The following is a 24,522-nucleotide window of genomic DNA, read 5'->3' as shown; positions in this document are numbered from 1 at the left end:
ATGGAAAGGTCAATTTCAGATTTGGACCTTCAGAGATGTTTTCATGGAGGATGAAGACCTTGAGTTGACTTCCAGGAACCCAGAAGGGAGCAGAGACAGGAGTTAGGGTGCACGTATGATGTTAAGAGACAGTAGATTTGCCTGGAATTAAAGGTTCATGCGATAGAAAAAATGATAATAAATTGGGCACAGATATGAAAGAATTTGAATAGCAGCTAAGCAATTCAACTTAACTTTGGCAGCAGTAGGAGTCGCTGGGAGTGTCTGGTATGAGGGAAGTTTGGAAAACATATAAACAGCTAATTTAAGGTCAGTTTACACAGTAGTGGTCTTTGGAGTTGGGTAAGGGGACAGGGTTGAGGTTGGTAGATCAGGTAGACCCCGCCATCAGGACATGAGGCCCCAGATTTTCTGGTGGTGGAGGTGGTCTGAATGGAAAGAAAAGAATGACAACAAAAAATAAACAAAAAGAAGAAATGAATGAACCTGATGGTACCTTTAAATACACCAGTGGAGAGAGTAGTGGTTACCTTAGGGTCTCCCAGAATTAGACAGTGACATACCTAAAGGAAAAGTCTGTCAATCAGAAGAACTAATTACCCACCCATGTAGGTCTGCAGTTCCCAGGTAATACCACCCCTGACAGCTGGGTCCTCAGCTGCCTGGCAAGTCTGATGGGTCACCTTTTCTAGTGTGAAATGTCAGGGTGAGTCGGGAAATCATAGCTCTAGACTCTGAATTCCTGTCTTGTCTTTGATTTATTTACTGTTTATTCCCTTTGTTTCACTTTTTCGTCACCAAGTAACCTTCGGGTTGTGACTTGGCTCCCCCTCTGCCTCTGTCCACAGAGAGAGAATGTTCTGGCTTGCCCTGGGAGGGTTTCAGTTCATCTGACATTTATGGTTCTCGCAGTAAATTAATATGTTTGCATCTTGACATCACTCTTTGGTGCTCTGTGCTCTTTGAGTTGTAAGTCCACCTCCGAGATGTGACTTTGCTCCAGCTTTGCCGACAGATCAGGTTTCCAAGCCTGCAAGGCCATGGACCAAATTTTAGAGTGTGGAAAATTCATCGAGGTAATGACTCCATGAGGCTGCCTGAAAAACAATCTCGTGACACCGAGCCTCCTCAGCACTCCTTTCATAGTTGAGGCTTGATATAGAATATAGAATGTATGAGGAATAGTCTGGTAGAATATTTGTGCTTGAGATTTCAGAAATTTGGTTTCAGGGTTGCCATTAAGCATGCAGTTGTTTTTTTGTTTTCTTTTGTTTTGTTTTTCCAGTGAGTCTATTGTTGACACTTGGAAATAGGATACAGGATAAACGTGCACTCTGAGTCGAGTCAATGACAAAGGACTTATCATTTTGGAGAACACTGGAACCTGGGTAGGAAAAGCAGCTAGAACTTTGTATGATGTAACTTTTTTCTCCATCAATAGAATCCATCCCAGGTTTAAAAACAACTTAAGGGATTTAACTTTACAGCTGATGCCAGCAAGGGCAACAGGCATGCCCATTATACCTGTTCCCCAGGAACAACTTGTTTCCTGTGAGTTTTGGTGCTACTGTATTGATTGTGAGGTTAGTTATGTTGGGAACATTTCTCAGAATCTCAGCATTGAAAAATGTCAAGCCAACCTGTAGGCTCAGTTCTTTTATAGTGCTCATTGTATAAAGGTATAAAAATACCTTGAAGATGTGAGAGTCTGGGGATACATTTTCTATACTTAATGGAGAATCACCAGATAAGAATAACTGAAATAAATAGAACAGTTCTTCTATGGCAAGAAACATGACGTTATAATCAAACCAAAAAGGTTTTTAAGAGACTTTTGTTTTGCCCACATTTCTACGTTTTTTTTGTTTTTGTTTTTTTTGAAATGCCAGAGCACTTTTTTTGGAAGGGACGAATATAATACTGTGAATTTAAACAGGAATCTGAGAACAAAGTTTCCAGGGTGCAAAAGGCTTTGTCATATTTTAATGTATTAATATTGTTCCTCTCCTCTGTATTTGGAGAAATGCTTAGATTTTTGGAATTAAAGAATGCAGCATAGCTCATTATTGCTTAGGAGGGGACTGGTTTCCTGGGAATATTCTTCCATACCTTTTACTTGTGTGTATTCTGTATCAAAGGCACAGTGCTAGGCATTAAGGATGAAATATACGGACAAATCACTGTCTATCTCCTAAAGGTATGTATAGTCTAGTGAGAGAGACAAACTGATGACCAAGTAATTTGCTGATTTGCACGGTTGAAGGGGTGCTCGGGGAGCACTGAGGAGAGAGTGTGGAGATAAGAAGGTTCTGCCTGGGGTTCGTCAGGTAAACAAAAGCTGTGCTAACCACAGGCATCTGCTCTCCATCATCATGCATGCATCCTCATTTCATCATGCTCCAGAGCTTCCCAGTTCCCGATCGGCCCTCCCTGTTCACCTTTTCATCTCTCAACCTATTATTACCTCTAACTCATATGTGTGTATGTTAGTTGCTCAGTCATGTCCAACTCTTTTCAACCCCATGGACTATAGCCCACCAGGGTCCTCTGTCCATGGAATTCTCTAGGCAAGAATACTGGAGTGGGTTGCCATTTCCTTCTCCAGGGGATTTTCTCAACCAAGGGATTGATTCCAGGTCTCCCACATCTCTTCAAGCAGATTCTTTACTGTCTGAGCCACCAGGGAAGCCCTCTAATTCATCTATCTCCTGCCTAAATCTTTACCTGTAAGAGTGCACAGTTTTATTGCCAAAAGAATTTTTTTAGACAAGAGCCAGTGTGCTTATTGCTTATCTGTTAAGCCTTTTGAAGAATAAAAAGTATGTTGCTGAACAATTTACAATTGAATTTTGTATGTAGATGGCATGGTTATAGTCAACTCTAAAATTTTTATATAATAACTGTAGTTAATGAAAACTAGGTCTAGACCTTCTGCTTTTCAATTTGCACTCTCTTTCAGAGGATGGTAAATTATGAAAATAAGCTACTTTTCTTATTAGTTGACATAACTGATACAATTTTGAATTTAATTCAGTTCAGTAAACACTTGAATACCTGCTCTGCGCCTGGCACCGTATTATGTGCTATGTGCTCATGGATGAATGCATATATGTGTATATATGTGGCTGTACATACATGTATTTAACACATAGAGTGTACGAGTTGCTTTTGAGTCATAGGAAACTTGGGTCAGTGGAGCCAAACTTTGTCCATGTAATACCAGCAAACAGCAAGCACATAGGAAATTCATAAAGTGCTACACTGAACAACGTCAAGTTCTGCAATGAATGTTCCCTAAGGAAGTCCGTTGAGAGTATCAGATCCTAAAGAAGGTGGAGCTGAAGGAAAAAACTTCAAAAGCAGAATCTACCTGGTTATGTATAAGTGCTGATGGAACCAAGCTGCATGTAAAGAAAAAAAAAAAAAGAAAACTTTTAGATGTGGAACTGAGCAAGCCTGGTTCATGGGGCCAGAGGCTGAAGGATAAATATTTGCTAAGAGAAAGAGTCATGCCAAAGTGAAAAATACATGTATCCTCAGATTGCATGTCCTAAAGTCACAAGTTCTATTACAAGTTTTCCAATGGATTCAGCCCCTGACTCATGAGGGAAACCAGCACCACCATGAGTGTTTTTATAAAATCCCAGGTGTAATGAGTCAACATGTTATTATGTGTGGTCCGTGAACTACGTCTCAGAGGTTGAATACCTCCTGGGTGCCAAATCAGCTCTGCACATCCTCAGAATGGACCCACGGAGGCTCCTGGACTCCTGCTTCATCTCAGCACAGGAAGCTCATTTTCTAACCTGGGGAAGAGAGAAGAAAGTTGATCCCTGGTGACAGGCCACACCATTGAAAGCAAGGGGGGTTATTTGGAATGCCTCTTCTTCCGAAACCACCATCAAATAGTTTCTTAAAGGAAGAAAGTGTCCACTCACAGCCTATGAAGAGCTTTTGGCATTTCTTCTTCACCAGCTGCACAAAGAACAAATCCTTCATTCTTCCCACCCTTCTCACAGCAACGCTACAAAGCGGACCATTGGCTTTTCAGATTGGAAACACCCCAAGAATATCAGGTCATGAGAGGGGAGGCTTAAGGATTCTAAAAACTGTTCAACTGTTAGCACTTCCAGGTGGCCTGTAGTTAAACAAGCGTACTCTGTGACATGCAGGTTAAGGAGGACATGTAATGGTTAGAATGGTCTCTTTTCTCAGTCCTGTAATTCTTCATGGACAACTGGGGGACAAGATTTTTAAAATCAGTCCTCTAAGAAGATTTAGGAGATTTTTAGAAGAGCCTCAATGACTGAGAAGCTAGGACAATGTGAGGGGACAGGTTCCCATGGCCCCTTTTCCTTCGTGAACAGAACCGCTTGACTTTTATGAATCTTCAGATGTTGGACTGCAAGAGGAATTTTTCTTTGATGTTTAAACTGTCCCGTTTTATTTAAAATATGATGTGAGTTAACACACATCGACTTCACTTTCACTTTTCACTTTCATGCATTGCAAAAGGAAACAGCAACCCACTCCAGTGTTCTTGCCTGGAGAATCCCAGGGACAGGGAAGCCTGGTGGGCTGCCGTCTATGAGGTCGCACAGAGTTGGACACAACTGAAGCGACTTAGCAGCAGCAGCAGCAACACACATCTTTACAGACCCTAACCACTCTATAAAATGAGTCATAACTGAGTATCCATCCAACATTCTTTCCTAGGGATTAGAACAACAGAAAACATTTGGGGCCCGTCAGGAATGGGCATAAGTATGTCCAATGGCACGACGGCATCTCTCTCCATCAGAGGAGCTAAAATTTCCATGTCACCATCACCCCTACTGACCAAAACAGAAACATTCAGAAATACATACACTCTTTCCAGAAGGCTTACGGTCTTAAGCTATGGGCAGAGCACAAACAAACTGACATTTAATACGGAAATGCCATTGATGTTCTTAAATAGCAACATCAGTGCATCTCTGTCATCAAGTGTGCAGCTTGATTTAAATGAAAACTGACAAGGATGCAGTTAAAGTTGAGGCTGGTACATTGAAAATCTGTTCTTTCCCATCGTAACACTGCAGCGAGTCGATTAAAGCAGGTAGTCCGCCTTCAAAATGCTAACAGATGATCTTCTAAAGAGTTCTCAGCATCCAGAGACAGGATAGCAGTTAAATAATGAGCGTATAAATCATGATGACTCTATGAGTGAATCCCTCAGGAACAACCAAACACATCCTTGATTAACCACTGAGAAGATTGATGAGCCCTTCTGTTTTCCAAATTCTGCCTCCTTCGCTAGAGAAATGACGATCCCCATCATCCATCAAGTCAAAGTAGTAAGTAATCTAGGGAATGAAATGGTGCGCCAAAGGCGTTTCTGCATTGAAAGCTTTGTGTCTTATCTCCCTCTTGAGCCATGGTCAGGATGCGGAATTTGGACAGGAAAATGTACCAGTTCTCTTACAGTGCAAGTACATAGAACCTCACGGGCTTCCCTGATGGCTCAGCGGTAAGGAATCCTCCTGCCAATGCAGGAGGTGTAGGTTCAGTCCCTAGGTTGGGAAGATCCCCTGGAGAAGGAAATGGCAACCCACTCCAGTCTTCTTGCCTGGGAAATTCCATGGACAGAGGAGCCTGGCAGGCTACAGTCCATGAGCTCTGAGGTTTTCTCTCTCTCTCTGTTCCCTGTAGTTAGGATGAAATTGCTCATCTGTTAAAATCTAGTAAAGGAATGAAGTTTTATGTATCCTTACCGTTACTCAAAGGAAGGAGCAAAACAAGACAGAATTGATTTGGAGAGAATCGCTCCCTGTATAGTGAATGTTAAGCCCTGAAACCATGCTTGCATATCTAATTGGTGTGACCTTCCAGGAACATGACAGACAGGGAGGTCTGTTTAAGTAAGCTCAATATTTATGGGAAAGCTGCTGCTGTTCTGAAGAAGGAAGTTATAATTTGGGCTTCCTGACCTTTGCATAAATCATATTGCAGACAACACAGTGATTTTGTTGTTATTGTTGAGTCACTGAGTCAAACAGCCCAACTGTTTGCGACCCCAAGGGCTGCAGGACGCCAAGCCTTTAGCTTGTAAGGTGTCTGTGTCATCCATGGGATTTTTCCACTGGCTCTTTCCAAAGAGAATATTAACTATTTAGAAAGTGTTTCATTGCAGCATATGGGATCTAGTTCCCTGACCAGGGATCAAACTTGGGCCCCTCGTTTTGGGAGCGCAGAGTCTTAACCTCTGCATGCCACCAGGAAGAGCGAAGATCCCATGTACCGAAACTGACTCATCACAGCCAAATAAATAGATAAATGTTCTTAAAAATTAAAAAAAGTATTGAAAATGTAAAATTTCCCCCAACTATAAGCAAAAATGAGAAGTTGGTTATGTGCCTTCAGGATTCAAGCTATTCTTGTTCAGATATTTTTCTCTGGCAGGCTCCACAGAAAAAGCAGGACATTCTGAGCTGTCATGTGGGATCTTAGCCCAGGTGTCGGCAGGTTGGTAAGAATGACGAGGACCTGGAGGGGATGTTGTGGTGTGGGCAGGCTAGTTCACAGTTTTCAATGACTTGCAGACATTTTTTTCCTACCCTCTTATTACCTTGTCTAAGAAACTCCTCTTGACAGAAATTCTTTGAACAGAAATGTTTTCCTGGGCAATCCTGGTCAAATACCTGATTGTGAATATACTGTAGGAAGCCAGGTTCTTCTGGAAGGATCCTAAGGTTCTCCTGGAAGGGGCCTAAGGTTCTTCTGGAAGGGTTCTAAGGTTCTTCTGGAAGGATCCTAAGGTTCTCCTGGAAGGGTCCTAAGGTTCTTCTGGAAGGGTTCTAAGGTTCTGGAAGGGTCCTAAGGTTCTTCTGGAAGGGTCCTAAGGTTCTTGTGGAAGGGTCCTAAGGTTCTTGTGGAAGGGTCCTAAGGTTCTTCTGGAAGGGTCCTAAGGTTCTTCTGGAAGGGTCCTAAGGTTCTTCTGGAAGGCTCCCAAGGTTCTTCTGGAAGGGTTCTAAGGTTCTTCTGGAAGGATGCAGTGGTGTGCAGTGGTGTGTAACAGTCACCACACTTCCGCTGCTCTGTTATGGCATCCCCCAGAGGAGGGGCCGATGCTTCTGAACCTCCAACATCGCAAAACCCTGGATGTTGACCTCCTCCACTGAACTGTCCTTCTCACGCTTTTATTTTTTCTCTTAATTCCTGGCAGCTGAATAGGGAAGACAAAAAAAAAAAAAAAAAAGCAATCATGTCAACACTAACACCGAAGAGCTGAGTCAGCCTGTTTAGGAAGCTGACTTTTTCCCTTTATTTTCTCTGCTTATTTTGCTACCAGCTGGTCTCTCCAGGAAGCCAGAAAAACAGCTTTTCACTGGACATGTCTTACAAAAAAGTGTGGGTTTTTTTCTTATGAGGAAAGAGAAAAGTAAACCTTTTTAAAAATGAGTGGACTGTATTTGGGAAGAGGATGCAGAATTTTTTCACAGAATCACTGAATACTTTCAAAGTCTATCAGTATTTAAATTATCTGGGAACCTAGACACATGTTTGCAAAATACCCCTTCAAGAGCTTTTAAGGAACTGTTGCTTCTTTTTTAATTTTATTTTTAAAATTATTTATTTTTAATTGGAGGATAATTGCTTTGTGATGTTGTCTTGATTTCTGAAGTATATCCATATGAATCAGCTATACGTATACATATTTTCCCTCCTTCTTGACCCTCCCTCCCACCTCCCACCCCACTCCACCCCTCTGGGTTGTCGTGGAGACCAGGCTGAGCTCCCAGAGTCATGCAGCCACTTCCCAGCAGCTGTCTGTTTGACATACAGTAGTGCCTATGTCTCAGTACTACTGTCTCAATTCGTCCCACCCTAGGATCATTGCTTCTTTATTAGGCTACTGTAAAGATTATATGAAGGTGACTAAGCCTCTGCTCAGAAAATGAACCCCAAATAATGACTGAGTCTTCTCTCTTCAGAATGAGAGCATTAAACTGTACATTGTAAATGGGGAACAAAGTGATAATATAAACAGCAGGAATACTGAGCCTGTTGGTTGGGAGTTCTCAGGGACTAGTGTCCTCCTGCAGCATCTACGATCAGGGTGAGGCTCAAGTCAGAAACCAGCTTTACTCCCGCAAGCTTGGCTGGAATATGTTGATGGACAAAGAACTTTCTCAAATCAGCGTCTTAACAGCCACCCCACAAACTGGAGAGTACGTTTCTGAGACTACAGCAGTGCGTGATGACTCTCCCAGATTATCAGAAGGGAGCTCAGGCTAGCCCACTCTTCACAGACACTTAAGGAGTCATGCTTCTGATAGAATATTGGCCATTTCTCTTATGAGATGATGGAGATCCAGTTCTCTGTTGTAATATCAGAATCATAACAGTCCAGCAGCAATGCTGTTGAACGTAGGAGCTTTTAGAGGCTTCCCAGGTGGCTCTGATGGTAAAGAACCTGCCTGCCAATGCAGGACAGTAAGAGACGCAGGTTCGATCCCTAGGTCAGGAAGATCCCCTGGAGGAGGACATGGCAACCTACTCCAGTATTCTTGCTGGAGAATCCCATGGACCGAGGAGCCTGACGGACTATGGTCCATAAGGTGCCAGAGAGTTGGGCATGACTGAAGTGACTTAGCACTCATGCAGAAGCTTTGAAAGCTATGTTTGGAAGTTGGCAAAATACCAATCAAATGTATATATACAAGAGTATGTGCATGGTTTTGCTTCATATGTTGCATATAAAACCTACCCCGCCCTTTCTGATGATAATGTCATGCTTTTGGTGTAGTCCACAAAGACTTTCCATACATACAATCCCTTTTCACATCATCACTGTCCTCTCCCAACTACTGGAGGGTATCACACTCCTTTGTAAGGCATCACCTATTATAATCCTGCCTCGGCTAGTGGAGTGGTCCCTGTGCGCACTGAGTAAATGTTAATCTGGAGATTCCAGGGGAACAAATGAAGACAGGAAATCCATCCTGTCCAGAAGTCAAATCTATAACTTTAACCCACTCCTCTTTTTTTCTTAATCAGACATACTGTCCCTTTTCCCTGTTTCCTTTTAACCTCATGAGTTGGCATTAGACAAACAAATCCTTTATGTGTATTTTGTTTACTGGGATCAGTTCATGTTTGTTAATATATTCAAGTAGCTTCTTCACCTTGTAGGAACTCAAAAACCTCTTGCCTTTTGGAGAAGAACGCTACTTGTTTACCTTTTGATTTCTCGCTTTAAGCAAAGGCATTTTTACTCTTAATCTTTTAAACTTTCTGAGCCAATCTTCAAATGTTATTAAACATTTTCTTCTCCATTCATTTAAAATTGAACATGGTACTTCAAAATATGCACTGTGAATAGAAAACATACCAGAAACCAGATACCGGAACTGAACCAACAGGGGATCGCTCTTTCTGTCTGTAAAGCAGACCAGGAAGTTGTCGGGTCTTAGATGTTGCAGAAAGGAATTTGGCTGATGTAAAACCGTGAATCAATACCTGCTAGAACAAGTCCTCCAGGTTTCAGTTCTTCCCCTTCAGGCCAGTCTGTATGTTACTCATGTGTGTGTGTGTGTGTGTGTGTGTGTGTGTGTGTGGTGTCCAACTCTTTGTAATGCCATGGACTGTAACCCGCCAGTCTTCTCTGCCCATGGAATTCTCCAGGCCAGAATACTAGAATGGGTAGCCTCCCATCTCCAGGGGATCTTTCCAACCCAGGGGTTGAAGCTGCATCTCTTGCATCTCTTGCATCTCCTGCATTGGCAGGCAGATTCTTTACCCCTGAGCCACCTGGAAAGCCTCTGTATCTTACTCCCAGGCCCCAAATTCTTTATTATCTGTTTTAATGGGAAGACCTGGGTTCGATCTTTGGGTTGGGAAGATCCCCTGGAGAAGGAAAAGGCTTACCCACTCCAGTATTCTGCTCTGGAGAACTCCATGGACTGTATGGTCCATGAGGTCGCAAAGAGTCAGACACGATTGCGCGACTTTCACTTTTTTAAATTAGCACAGTGGTAGGAATGATAAAAATAAATGTTTAAAAAATCTTGCTTTTGCTTAGGCACTCAACTGGCTTCTTCAGGCACAGGCAGCTAGAGGATTCCAGTAGGAGGAATGATCCGTTTCAGTGTCAGAACTCCCTTCTCCGTGGTTAAGGCAACAAAAGGGCAAGACAGAGCCGCAGCCCCCAGCGTGGGGTGGCCTCCTGTTTGGAGGTGGATGGGCAAGAACAGACAGCCTTGGGACACCGGGCCACTCTGCCCAGGTGTCTGGGATGTTGCCCTCCCCGGCAAAGTTGAGGCCAGAACACTTGCGGCCCTCGACTTTCTATGCTTTCTGCTCTAAGACCTGCTTCTGCAAGTATATTCAACATGGCAGAAACACGTCAATGCACCCGTTCTTCAGTTTTCATGAAAAATATCAAGATAAAGCTCCTCAGCTACTGCCAGCCTCTAACCCCGCCATGAGCACATGGTTAGTGGTGAAGAAACTATTTGTGGCTGGAACTACAGGGAGGAGTGGATTGTGTGTAAGATTGTTCTTGCATTGCTCTTGTCCGGATGCATATCAGATTTCCCTGCCAGCAGCTGTTGTCCTCTGACTGGAGAGCACAGGTTGCTGGTTGCATTCCTCGTATGGGTTTGTGGCCTTTCTGAAACATCACGCTGATGTTTAGTAGCACCAGAACAGTGTGTTAACAAAGTGGGTGAAGAGATGGAAAGGATAAGAAAAGTGTCATTTCATGAGAACAGTAAACACCCCAGTTCTTGGTTGCCTGCCAGGGGCTGTTCTAAACAGGCACAGTTACGTTGTTGTTGCTGTTGTTCAGTCACTCAGTGGTGTCCAACTCTTTGCAACCCCATAGACTGCATGCCAGGCTTCCCTGTCCATCACCATCTCCCAGAGCTTGCTCAAACTCATGTCCATTGAGTCAGTGATGCCATCCAACCATATTCTCTGTACCCCCTTCTCCTCCTGCCCTCAATCTTTCCCAGCATCAGAGTCTTTTCCAATGAGTTGGATCTTCACATCAGGGGGCCAAAGTATTGGAACTTCAGCATCAGTCCTTCCAATGAATATTCAGGTATAGTCATAAACTCTTTGAATCTCGACAAGAACATGAGGATCTAGGTGCCGTTGGTAATTAGGTCTTGTTTCCCCTGGCTTATTTTATGTTCCCTGGTTTTGATTTGCCCACCTGTGGTTAAGGAGCAACACTGCAGGTTGGGAAAACTCACGTAGGGAGCAGACGGTCTCCTTTTCAGTCCTGCTTTGCTGGTAACACTCCAGGTGACTCCGAGGACACCCCTTACCCTCTCTCGACTTCAGCTTCTTCATCTGCAGGAGGGAGGAGTTAGGCAAGATGGGTGGGTGGGTTTTGGACCTTTTATTTTTAAGCCATTGACTCTGTGTGTGTGTGTGCATGTCAGTCTGGAAGTTCAAATTGTAAAGCTGGTGGAGTGGCAGCAAGACTGTTTGAAGACAGAGCTCACGCTTTGCAAACACACTCGAGGTGGCTCTGCTGAACTCACAGGGCTTTTGAAGCCATTTGTTAGCAGCGGAAGTTGATGGTATCTGAAGTCCAAGGGTAGCTCTGAAACACGTAGCATTTCTTTCACGTTATGTTGACTACTGCTGAATCCTTTTTGTACCGGAGAAGCTTTTAGCACTCAGAACCCAAGCTACTCTGTATGGATGTATCACCCCCATAACCTTACCTGCCTTATTCCAGAGCACGGAGAATGTTCTCAACTGAGCTGTTCAGAACAACTGTTGTGGGTCACCAAGTAACGTGAACGACCTGATTTTATAGTAGCAGACCCGGCTCTTTGCTCTTGCAGACAAAGAGACAAACGTTCTCACTTATTCACTCTGCCGGTCACCCGAGGTCATTTGATGCCCACATGATTGACAGTTCTGCCCGCAGCCACGCTGGGGCGCTGCTCCCTCCTCCACAGTGGGCACTTTCTGTGCTAAGAGAAAGTCCCTGGGTCATCTTTGTGTGTCCCCTGGAGGTGAGCGGTAACCTGTCTGCACACCTAGGAGAGGATCTGAAGCTCCCTCAGTCACAGGGCAGGTATTCAGCAGGTTTAGGCTGTCGGGGGTGGGGGCTGGAGGGGAGGCCCCTAGAGTAAAGGACACCAGGGTGAGAGGAGCCAAGTACCTCCCCGTCTCTTACTGGGGTTCTGTTTTCTGTTAACCTCCTCCTCCAGCTCCCCTGTGTCTCAATGGTAAAGAATCTGCCTACAGTGCAGGAGATCCGGGTTCAACCCCTGGTCAAGAAGATCCCCTGGAGAAGGAAGTGACAATCCACTGCAGTATTCTTGCCTGGGAAATCCCATGGACAGAGGAGCCTGGTGGGCTACAGTCCATGGGATCTCGAAAGAGTCAGACATGACTTAGCAACTAAGCATCAACCACCACCACTCCCTCAATATTACAACCTATTTTGGCTAGCCTCTATTTGTTAATTGGCATCTTCTCAATCAAAAGGTAAACTATATCAAATAAAAAATGAATAGAACTCATTTATGAAGCGAAAGTGAAAGTCGCTCAGTCATGTGCGGCTCTTTGCAACCCCATGGACTATACAAGTCCATGGAATTCTTCAGGCCAGAATACTGGAGTGGGTAGCCTTTCCCTTCTCCAGGAGATCTTCCCAACCCAGGGATGGAACCCAGGTCTCCCGCATTGCAGGCGGATTCTTTACCAGCTGAACCACCAGGGAAGCCCAAGAATACTGGAGTGGGTTGCCTTTCCCTTCTCCAGGAGATCTTCCCAACTCAGAAATTAGAACGGGGTCTCCTGCATTGCAGGCGGATTCTTTACCAACTGAGCTATCAGGGAACTCATTTACAGAATTTAATAAAACACCAAAGCAGAAACCCATGAAACCACCAACCCAGTCAAGAAGTAGAGTGTGCTTGGTACCCGGGAAGCCCTCCAGGTGAATCTTTGTAACCACAACATCTCCTTGTCCCCAAAGAGAGAGTGACTGTCTTTTGACTGTAATCATTTTCTTACCTTTATACTTTTCACTCCTCTGAGTGCATCCTAAATTGATAAGGTTTTATTTGGCCTGATAATAAATTTTATGTAAATTGAATCATTCTCTAAGTATTCTTTCATGACTTGCTTTTTTTCACTGAACAGTATGATGGGAAGATTTATCTGTGTATGTGTGAAGTTTATTCATGTTCAATGCTATAAATTCTATTCCCAGTTTAGGGTAATTAAGAATGATATTGCTATAAATGTCCAGCACTAATCAGTTGGTATGGCTCTAGGACAGGAAGTGCCAGGTCAAACAGCATGAATATCATTGGCTTTTTAAGATAGTGTTATACTGTTTTCCAATATAGTTGTGTCTATAGTGAAAGCAGCACCATATAAATTTGTGGTGCTTCCTATTATTGCTGATATTTGGTATTGCCAATATTCTTAATTTTGCCAATCTAGTGAACACACAGGTTTAATTTTCATTTCTCTAGTATTGCCATTTTCATGTTTATTAGCCATCTGTACTTCTCTTTTGTGATGTGCCTTCCAAATATTTTGCTATCCAGTTGATTATGTTGTCTGCTCCTTTTTTCATGGATTTGTAGAAGTTATTTTTATACTCTAACCATTAGATAGAAAATGAAGACAATGTGAAGAAGCTCTTTATAAGTATCTTTCATGGCTTGACTTTTCACTTGTTGGAGGTTTTCCTTTTGGTGAACAGGAGCTCTTAATTTTAAAATAGTCAAATTTAGAAATCTTTTCCATTTTGGTTAATAATTTGTTGTAATTAATTTTTAAGAAATCTTGGTGTATTTCAAGATAATGAAAGTATTTTCCTATATTCTCTTCTTAAAGCTTTCCTTTCCAGTTATCTACTTGGAATTGATTTTTGGAATGATGTAAGTCCAGTTTTTCCTAAGTGGATGCCTAATTATATTCACATCATTTAGTGGGAAGTCAGCCATACATTCTGTGATTTACAGTTGCTACAGGGCCCGCTCTGAATAAGCTTAGGGTCTATCATGCCTTTCTGTTTGTGAACTTGCCCCAGATCTAAACCATGTGATATTAGTTTCTATAGCTATAGCAGAAATTTAAAACACAGATCTTACTAAGAAGTGGAACTCTACATTCACATTCTTCTCATGTATATTTTGAATATTTACAAAAATTGAGTATACAGAGGACTATAAAGCAAGTCTCAAGAAATTTCAAATGTCTAGTGTTATATAGGCCAGAGATTGGCTAACTTCTTCTGCAGAGGATCAGAGAAGAGATATTTTAGTTACTGTTATGCCATGCAGTCTCAGTTCTGCAGTTATAGTGTTAGAGTAAACACAGATAATGTACAATAGAATGGATTTGATTCTGTTCCAATAATACGTTATTTACCAAAACAGATGGTAGGTCAGACTTGGGCCAGGAGCCACAGTGTGCTGACCTCTGACAGAGAACACATCCACTGCTCTCAGTGAAATTAATGTAGAAATCATTAACAGAATGCAGTTAGAGAAACAAAAAGCTCATTATGTTTGGAGACTGAGAAAATATCTTTAAGTAACTCATAGGCCAAGTAATCAAAATTATGAAAAGAATAACACAGTCCACTTCCAGAGACTGAGGGGAGAAAATGATAAAGCTGCAGATAGAAATGAATAAAGTAACTTTTTATAAACAAACTATGAACAAAACTAAAAGATAGTCTGTTGAAAAACTAAGATTAGCATACCTCTGTCGGATCAGAGCTACAGATAAATAATAGATGGAATTAGAGACCATAATAACAGATGTTACTGAGATTTTTCAATAAGTGGTTGTTACATAACAACTTAATGCCAATAATTTTGACTATTTGGATGGGATAGACCATTTTCTAAAAAGCACAGTTTATCAAAGCTGATATTTTTGGGAAATGAAGAACCTAAATAGTCCAAAAATCACAATATAAATATAATCACTAGTTTTTAAACTTCCTCAAAAAAATCTCTAAGAATAGATGATTTTATCAATGACTTCTACCAAGCATCGTAGATAATAACAGAAATATTTCTAATAAGTGAACCTTGACAGTAGAGAAACCGAGAAACTAGCCCCTCTCATCCCATGGACTCAGTGCCGTGCTACCTGTGACACTTTTGCTGGGTGTCGCCTTAGTTACCTGCTTCAGAGTCATTCCAAGATAACTCTGGCAGCTTTGTGTGCTTCTGCAAAAGCAAGGTTGGATCTCCTAACAGGACATTATCTTTCTGCTCTGTTTATGGGCCTGGATGTTATTTAAAAACAGGAAACCTTATTGTAAGAGACTTCTTAGAAAAATTTTTTTCATGCTAGATTTGTGTTGCTGATATTTCACTTATAATGTTATACAAGGTGTTTTCAAAATGTTTAGCTCTCAGTGTTAACAAACACTTGAGTTTGGTGGAAATCGCCTGTAAGAACAGCTGAGGGAGAATGATTCCTCCTTGCTTAGTTCCCTGGACAATGGAGACAGGTATATTTTCCTCAATAGAAGCCGTTTACCATCTTGTTTCAGGATCTACCATGAAAAGATGTTTTGTGTGTGCGTATATATTACTGTTTCAAACTATATTTAATTGGAATTTTTAATTATGCTTTAAGTTTTTTAATCATAGCCCCCAAAGTTGGTAAAATTGGGAAGACCTTCTTATATAACATCTATTCTCAAACTCTTATGCACTCAAACTCAGAAAGTATCATTCACCACAGCATCTAGGCACTGCTGTGTTTTGTAATGACACCAACTGTATTTTTGGTAATTGGGATTTTTCTCTGACCCCTGGCCTCTCCTCACCACTCAATTCCAACTAAGACAGGAGCTGTCATGGACCACAAGATGTCACTGTAGGTTTCCCAGCAACCTTTATATAAGAGGTGGATGACCCCTGAAACAAGGATTGACTGTTAGATAACAATCCCCTCTATTTTTCCCAAGAAACTTTGATCAAGTTTACCTTCAGACCCCATCTGCCCTTATCCCCATCACTAAGTCGTTCGATGTGGATAATCATGTTTAGAAAAAACACTGAAAAGTAAAATGGAGCAAGAATGGGGCTCAGCAATGACGCTTAAGACTTATATGTACACATAGCTTTGTAACGAAGCCCACAGCAAGGCAGCCACCAAGAACTGAATAATGGCCTTTTCCAGATGCAACTTTGCAAAGGTGGAAATTTGACGCTAACAGGTAAGGGGGACTCTGCTGTATTTTGGTGATGATTTAAGGTGATGATAGTGTCCTGTAGCTAGTGAACCCTTGGTACCCTAGAGAAAACAGGCGTTCTTTTTTTTTTTTCCTAAGAATAGGAATTTTACGTTTTTAAGACATTTAGAAAGGGGAGAGACTACAGATTTTTGCCCCAAAATAAAGGATTTAATCAATTTAGGCATGGGGGCAGCTTATGAACTGGATGGCTCCTTAGAAAATGAGAACTGCTGACCTGTAGAAGCTGATATATTGGAAATCATGTTTTTGTGAGATTATGATATAGTAGTTATGACTACAAAGAGCCTGCATCTTTTAAAGATACAGACTGAAATATTTGCAGGTGCAAAGACATGATGAGGTTTGCTTCAAAGTAATCATAGGAATAGAGATGGGGAGGGACAGGGGTCGACTGTAGCTGAAATGAGACTAACCGTGAGTTGGTAACTGAACCTGGGTGATGGATGGCATGTGTGTTTGAAATATTTTGTGGTTATAATGAGGGAAGGTGTCAACCCCAATCCAAGCAGGAGTCTGTTCATCTTAATCATCTTTTCCTGACTGTGGAGGAACTCCAATGATCTAAGCCCCCCAGCTCAGGAATACACCCTCAAAAATCTTTACCTGTTGGTTACGCTTTAACCTCTGACTCATTCATTAGTTTACCTAAATACCACCATTCTGGAGCAGCGAGCTCCTGAAGTTTGTAACTGTGTAAACTTAAAAAAAGGAGTTTACATTTGTCCCCTGGATATAGGTTTTAAAACTGTCAGAACATGATCCAACTTCCTAGTGTTTCAGAATGTCTTGAAAAAGTTTGTTCACACTTAACTGCGGCTTATATGATTATGTAGATTTCTATCATAATCCCTCTTAGATTCCAACTTTCTATTTTGAAGTATCTAAAAGTAATAAGATTTCTCTCCTGCAGAAGCCCGTCCATCTCTATGATGATTTTCAGTGTCCTTCTGTGAAGATTTTTCAACTTTGTTGTTCAGTTGCTAAGTCATGTCCGACTACTTGCAGGCCAGTGGACCGCAGCGCGCTAGGGTTCCCTGTCCTTCACTGTCTCTCGGACTTTGCTCAAACTCATGTACACTGAGTTAGTGATGCCGTCCAACCATCTCATCCTCTGCTGCCTTCTTCTCCTCTTGCCCTCAATCTTTCCCAGCATTGAGGTATTTTCCAGTGAGTCAGTTCTTCACATCAGGTAGCCAAAGTATCCGAACTTCAGCTTCAGCATCAGTCCTTCCAATGAATATTCAGGGTTGATTTCCTTTAGGATTGACTAGTTTGATTTTCAACTTTAATTGTCGCTTTATCACTGAGGACTGGTAACCAGACCAAACATAGGTCCTGGTGTTTTCAGATACACTAGCATTGTTAAAACAGGAGCAGAATGACTCCTGGGAAGAGACTTGACCTGGTTCACTTCCCACGTCCTTCCTACAAGGTGTAAAATTTCATTTTAGTCTTCGTGGGTAGTAATAGAGTGCCATCTCCAATCTATAGTCTATCTCAGATACTTTTTCTGAGACACATGTTCAGAGCCCAATATGATCTATGAAATATAATTCTTCTTATTTTTCCTTAGTGTTTTATCTAATCCTGCTTTGCTTTAAAACATCTGCCTACTCAGAGCCTGAAAATATCCTGTGGTTTATCTAATCCACTTTTTTATTTACACTTGGGAAGATGCTACGTCTGAAGATTTCACAGTGTGTTCTTATTCACATGATCATAGATACCCAGCATTTCAATGATGCTGTCCCAAACATATCCCCTTCACTGTGCATATTTTAATGAAATCATACAGCTGTGCGCAATCAGTTCTTTCATCCTTTATTTTCTCCAGCAAATTAACTGAAACATTTTCCTTCAATTCCATAGAGTTGCTTTAAAAAATTACTTATACTTTTGATGTATGTAAAGTTTTTGAAAGAAGTAATTGTGATCTCCTTTGTTCTCCTAATTATTTATGTGAATTATTATAGGTATTCCGCAAGCCACACACATCTCATCTAACTAAGTATGTAGTTACAGTCAAATCCAGTGACTTTTCTCCCCACTGCACTGGAAATTTGCTTATTCCCCAATATGGACTATAGAAAGCCCTTCTTGAGGCTTCTTGGGAATTCTATATTCAAATTACTCTTTTAAACTAGCATTTTTTTTGATTGCCCATTATAAGAGGTGCAGTGGTGGACCTGTCGAATGACAGACATACGTACTCAGAGTTCACAGCCTCGTAGAGGAGACAGACATAGAAATAGATCCTTATAAGACCAGAAGTCCAAAATTGTTAAGACCAAAAGCTGCCCCAATTCTTATAATAAAGGATTCTATATTTATTTTACAATAACAAAAGAAAAGTGCAAAGCCGAAATGTCAAAAGCTTAAAATGGAAGTTTGTTTTTAGAAACAAAGATCAGTATTTACTTTTACTGTTCATCTTGTGTAGATCCTTGAACTCTGTTTATGGGCACCAGCCTGTGATGAAGAATTAGTGGTTTGTAACAACTGCCTTCTGCAACCACGATGGACTCAAAAAGCCCCTTTCCAGACCACCCTCTAAGATTTTCTCACCATCTAGGAATGTCTCCCCCATACAAATAGCCTCAGCTAAGCTGATCACAAGTTCCAGTTTTATTGGAAATGTCTGGCCTCTTGTGTAGTGATATCATATGCCCAGAGCTCACATAACCACCCTGCCCTTTTATATCAGTCCTAGACTCTGAATCAAAGAATGTTGGAGCCAGAAGGGAACCATCTCCTCCAAGCTTCTCATTTTATAGAAAAGGAAACTGAGGTATCACCATGCTATTTGCCCCAGGTCACATAGTTCCAAGGATTAGAAATTAATCCGAGATAAGGAAAAGATATTCTTGGTATTCATTCACGATAACTTTGAAGTAAATATTGGCAATGCAATGTGGCAGCAGATATTAACAGGGGAAATAATCTTACTCATGAGATGTTTTTTTTCCCCCTTATCCAGCTTGTTATAAGAAAGTAGTACCCCAATAATTTTTTCCCATTATATCAACAGAAAGAACCTAATAATAGTGGGTGAAAAATAGAGATAATGGAATCTGTAACCATTTTTCATCTAGACCCATCTCAGTAGGTTAAAACCATGTAACAGGATCACCAGCTCAGTTAATCCCTGGCACCCTGTCATGGTTCAGCCACTGCTCTTGACTCAGTCGTGGACCATGCTCCTTGTTCAGCTTTACATGCCAACAAAAAAATACCAGGCACATGTTCGCTTTTTTCCTCTCTTCTGTCCAGCTGCTCCATCCTCTGCCTTTTAGGGTGAAAAATCTCAGCTGTACTTAAATTGACTCCTGACGTCTTTTGGTCTAGAAATGACCTCCAGAAAAAAAAAAAAAATCACAATAGGGAACTATGCCTATATAAATAGGAAGACTGATTTTGTACAGAAGCCAATTCTAAACTTAGATCCTTACAAGATGAGAACATGAGCTCGCTACCAGCTGACCCTAATGCATGCACGCTGTTTATTCCTGAGGATGGAGGAGACAGGCTTGCCGGTCACCCGTCACGACCGAGCTTTCTGGCTGCAAGGCTGTTTACTGCTGTTATCAACCGGCGACTTTACATTGGATGCATCTGTAGAGATTTCACACAGGCTTTCATGCTTGCAAGAGAGAGCACATTTCTATTCTGTTTCTGACTAGGGAAGGTGACTTTTTTGCACATTTTTGCTTTCTGTGTCACGCAGATAGTTAAATCCTGGCGACAGCTGGGTCTCCACTTTAAAAATAGAAAAGCTACTGCCTTCCTGGCCCAGCCCCCACCCCTGCCAGCCCTGCTCCCCGTGTTTCTGCACAGAGTTCAATGTGGAGGCCCTCCTCCAGTGAGCACGCAGGAATCTCTGTGAAAGCAAGAAGGGAAGGAAAGAAAGTAGTTAGAAATCCAGCTGCTGACCTTGCTGCTGGCTGGAGCCTTGCCTCGAGACCCTGGCTGTCCAGGCAGAAACGCCAGCCCCACTATGCCCTCAGACGGTGCTTCTGTTGAAGGGAACTGCATTAAGCAGACCCTCCCGAAAAGAAGGCTAGCGAGCGTAGAAGAATGTTCTTCTAAGCGAAAAGCTAGCTGGGGTATTCTGACCAGTCAAGGTTAGTAGAGCGGCCATTGCAAGTCTGTTGGTGTCCTGAAATAAACGATACTGTCTTTGCAAGTACTAACTTGAAGCTGTGGGTGCTTTCCAGAATGTGGACTCTGACCTGGAAATGTATGGCATGGCCAAGGGCTGCACTGTATCCTTCACCTTAGAGCATCTGGAAACTGCCCCTGCAGACTCATTCTTAGGACTGTGTATTAAACACCCGGGTAAGCTCAGTAGTCCCTGGGTTGCTTACCTTTCCGGTTCAGCAGGTGTTTCTAAGTTGGTGTGGGAGCCAGGAAAGCTGCTATTGAGCAGGAAAAGAGTATTTCCAAGCAATTAAATATGGGAATTTCGAAACATTTAAGGTAGAAGGCAAGAAAATGAACAGAAGCACTTCCTTAAAGTGCCCTGGCATAGAGCTCTTAGATTTAATAATAAAAATATGAAAGCCATGGAGGAGAATGAGCACAGTGCCAAAAAGGAACTGTGTAAGGGAGTTATTTTTTAAAAGAACAAGCGTACACTTTTGTAAAACATCAATATGGTCGATGATAGACTTAATGTGGGAAGTGCAGATTTAGAGATAAAAATACCCCCCTATCCCCCTACAATGTAAAAGTTGCATTTACTATAGAATGGTTGGGGTCTGATGGATGTTGTTGAGAAATTGTTATAAATTTGTAAAACATGCAAATCGTATTTTTAAATAGGATAAAATACTCATTTCTTTAATAGGCCGAGAAAGCAATCTGATTTTTCCCCCAATTTCTTGAGACAAACCACCCAGCCCAACATGTATTTCTTTTTCATTACTTTTTAACAATATGGTGATCAATAAAGATTGAGAACAAATTAGCATGGATTAAAAAAAAGGTGACTGCAAAAAAGATAATTTAACAAATCAACTAGTATTTATTCATCCATCAGTAGACATTATTGACGTGGTAGGTATTCGGGATATGCAGTGAGCAAACTGTAGCAAGTCCCACTTTCTAAGATCTTCCACTGCAGTAGCAAAAAGTTCTACGAAGAAAAACAGAGCAGGAAAATGAGAGAGAAAGAGTACTGTCGTAGGGGTAGGACGGTCTCATAAAAGGCGGTCAGAGAAGAGCTCCCCTGTGAGGCGATTCCAGTGGACAATAAAAGCTGGCCAGATGCCATGTGCGTCTCTCAGAAAGAAGCGTCGCAGGCAGAGGGCCCAGAAGCCCAGATGTTTAGCATGGCTGAACGAGGACCACGGGTGTAGGGGAGGGGTGGAACTGGTCACACTGGTCAGAAATTCCTTGGATTTTACTCTGGGGGAGAAAGAAAGTCATTGGAATGTTTCTCACTTTACAAGGATCCTCATGTTTTGGATAGTCTGTTGGAAGCACATGGGTGGAAACACACAGACCTGTCAGGAGGCATTTGCATTAAGTCAAGCGGGCATAATGGTGGCTTGGAACTAGAGTAGTAGCAGTGGAGGTTATGACAATAGTCGAAGCTGAATTATATTTGAATGGTTGAGGCAAAAGAACCTACCCGTGTTTGACTGTGGGGTGTGAGAAATAGAAACTCAGGAATACACAAAGGCTGTTGGTGCTGAAGCACCTGGGTGATGGTATTGCTACTTACTGATAGGAAGGGGAGCTGGGAAGGATCACAGCCAAGGTTCAGTCTTCGGCGTGTTCAGTTGCAAGGCCTAGTTAGATAGCCAAGCGGAAAAGGTGAAGAGTCAGTTGGAAATACACATCTTGGATTTAGAGGGCAGAGCTGGTCTGAAAATACAAATTTGGGGTGATCAACATGTAGATAATATTTACATCAATGGGACTAGAAGAGATCCTCCCAAGAGTGAGTGTAGATGAGGCAAGGACTGAGCTTGAGATGCGGATCCACGAAAAATGAGTGAGGAGAAGTAACTGGTTTAATAATAACTGCCTCCCTGCAAAAAGCAAAGGAAATAGTTAATACATATGAAGCTTTCCTTTAAACTGCTGTGCTTAAATTTAAGGCCGTATTATTAGTGCCAGGTGACAGAAGGGATGGTAACACTGTCTTAAAGCAATGAAGAAGCAAAAAGAATAGTTGGTTTTGAGAGAAAGGTGATGACTTTCCTTTTAGAAATGTCTTGAGATGCCAGCAAAATATCTACAGGAGTGTCCAGAATTAAATTTTGTAACATGTCACAAAAATTGAAGAGCTCTCTGTGTGGAAGTGACCACTGTCTCTGAATTTTGACTGTTCCCTGTCCGTTTATATCTCCTACAGATACATGTAAGAGGAATAAGATGAGCTAAAGTCTTCTTATCTTAGAAAGTGAAAGTGAAGTCACTCAGTCGTGTCCGACTCTTTGTGACCTCATGGACTGTAGCCTACCAGGCTCCTCCCTCCACGGGATTGTCCAGGCAAAAGTACTGGAGTGGATTGCCATTTCCTTCTCCAGGGGATCCTCCCGACCCAGGGATCGGGCCCGGGTCCCCTGCATTCCAGGCAGATGCTTTAACTTCTGAGCCACCAGGGAAGTCCTTCCTCTGAGCCGCCAGGGAAGTCCTTTCTTATCTTAAATAAATTAAATTACTCTATTTCCTGTATAGAAGATGCAGTGAAAAGCTCATAGGACAGACATACAGAGGTATTTGTTCAAAATGGAATTTGGATTGTATTGTCATATTTCAAATGCACTTAGTACAACTGTGCTAAGTACATTCGCGTTCACTACAATCCTATGATGGAAACAGAATTATCCCTCCCTTTAAAGGTGAGAAAACTGAGGCTCAAGAGTCCATCTGTGCTGGCCTCTGAGCTCAGGTCTCTGTGATGAAGTCCAGCAGGCTCTGTCCACAGCAGCAATGGTCACTGGTTTTTATGAAGTGTGTTTAATAGTCTTTCTCCCTTGATTTTGGATATTCACAGGAGAACTACTATCTTTACTTCCTTAAACATTTAGTCCTATTTCTTGAGACAAACTGCAGCAATGCTTTAATTTATCTGTGTGGGTGTTTCTGTTTTTTTGTTTTTTCCTGTTCCTGCCCATACCCTGTATTCTTGTACGATAACAGAGGGCTGCTGGATCATGAGCAGGAAATCAATCAGAGTAAGTGGCAGGATGGTCCATGCAAGTCCGCACATGTGCTCGAAGTTTCCAAGGTACAGCTCGCTCTGGTGGTCTCAGATCCGGACTAGCATTATGTTCAGGAAATGAACGACAAGGACATAATCTGAGTGGAAAGACAAGGACAGTCTCAGTCTTTGAAGAGACTGGTTTTGGCAACATGTTACTTCCCTAATCAACCACGTCCTCAAGGATTTGTATGGCTTTATTAATCTGCTCAACAGAAAAGTACTCAGTAAGGGTCAGTAAATCCCGGGTGATTTTAAAAGTATTTTATAAATCTGTGGATAGGGATGCGTTAGATGTCGTTGAGTCTGAAACTTCGCCACATCTTTGGATCTTCTTTAAGACAAATAACATGAAATTGCGTAGTTTTAAAAAGTGGCCGTGGAAGTTCCAGGTTCTCGACTTCACAGTAAATCCACATCCATCACAAGGAGGGTTATTGATTTAAGACCTGCAGTCTGTAAAGTGTATTAGTAGTTTGCTCTCTGATTCATATATGAAGATGTCATTGCTTTTCACCTCTCCTTGTCATCTCCTGTTTGAGATGACCGTCCTGACATTCCTGTTTGGGACCACTTAGGAAAATCCGGTGTGACCCAAACCCAGAGAGCCCCCTGTACTGCTCCTAAATTTGCTCTCTGATGAGTCCTGCTTGCTGATGGGACTAGGATGGGCAGAAGGCAAAGACTTTCTGAAAAATAAAATGGTTTCATCATAACCCTGGGCAGAGATCCAAGTGTAATACTTTTATTTCATTGCAGAGCACATAATGTAAGGAGAGGAGAAAAATGAATTGGGAACAGTCAGATTCTCAAAGAGCAGTGAGCAATAGTAAGAGGCAATTCTGAAAAGAAATCTGATTTTCCAAAAGCTGTTTTTCTTTTTGGAGGTAAAAGGTCACGTTACAAGGAGCTTAGAGCTGCATAAAATGGCTGAACAGAGCTAACACATACATGGCAAGTGACCTTTTTTTTTTTTTTAATGCTGATCAAAAAAAAGATATGAGTCGGATTTACCTCAACAGTGGCTGGCTTGAAGTGCCGTGGGGAGATGGTGATTTAG

At 41.9% G+C, this 24,522-nt stretch overlaps 1 protein-coding gene across 3 annotated transcripts in view; it reads left to right on the top strand.

Annotated features, from left to right (window-relative positions):
* ASB5 (ankyrin repeat and SOCS box containing 5) overlaps positions 1-24,522 on the top strand; it is a 39,749-nt gene that overhangs the window by 3,505 nt on the left and 11,722 nt on the right. Inside the window, exon 1 of one of the 3 annotated variants that reach the window (XM_012105692.4) lies at positions 1-20,370. This exon is cut by the window's left edge and continues 3,505 nt beyond it. The exons of 1 other annotated variant lie outside the window; for it this stretch is intronic. In XM_012105692.4, coding sequence (XP_011961082.2) covers positions 20,244-20,370 — 127 coding nt within the window. In that variant the 5' untranslated portion in view covers positions 1-20,243. One more of the 3 variants, XM_012105694.5, reaches the window with a different exon arrangement.

This window comes from Ovis aries, chromosome 26 (genome assembly GCF_016772045.2).
Source record: "Ovis aries strain OAR_USU_Benz2616 breed Rambouillet chromosome 26, ARS-UI_Ramb_v3.0, whole genome shotgun sequence".
NCBI classification, from domain to species: domain Eukaryota; kingdom Metazoa; phylum Chordata; class Mammalia; order Artiodactyla; family Bovidae; genus Ovis; species Ovis aries.
Note: the sequence above shows the minus strand (reverse complement) of the source record. Positions and strands in the feature narration are given on the sequence as shown.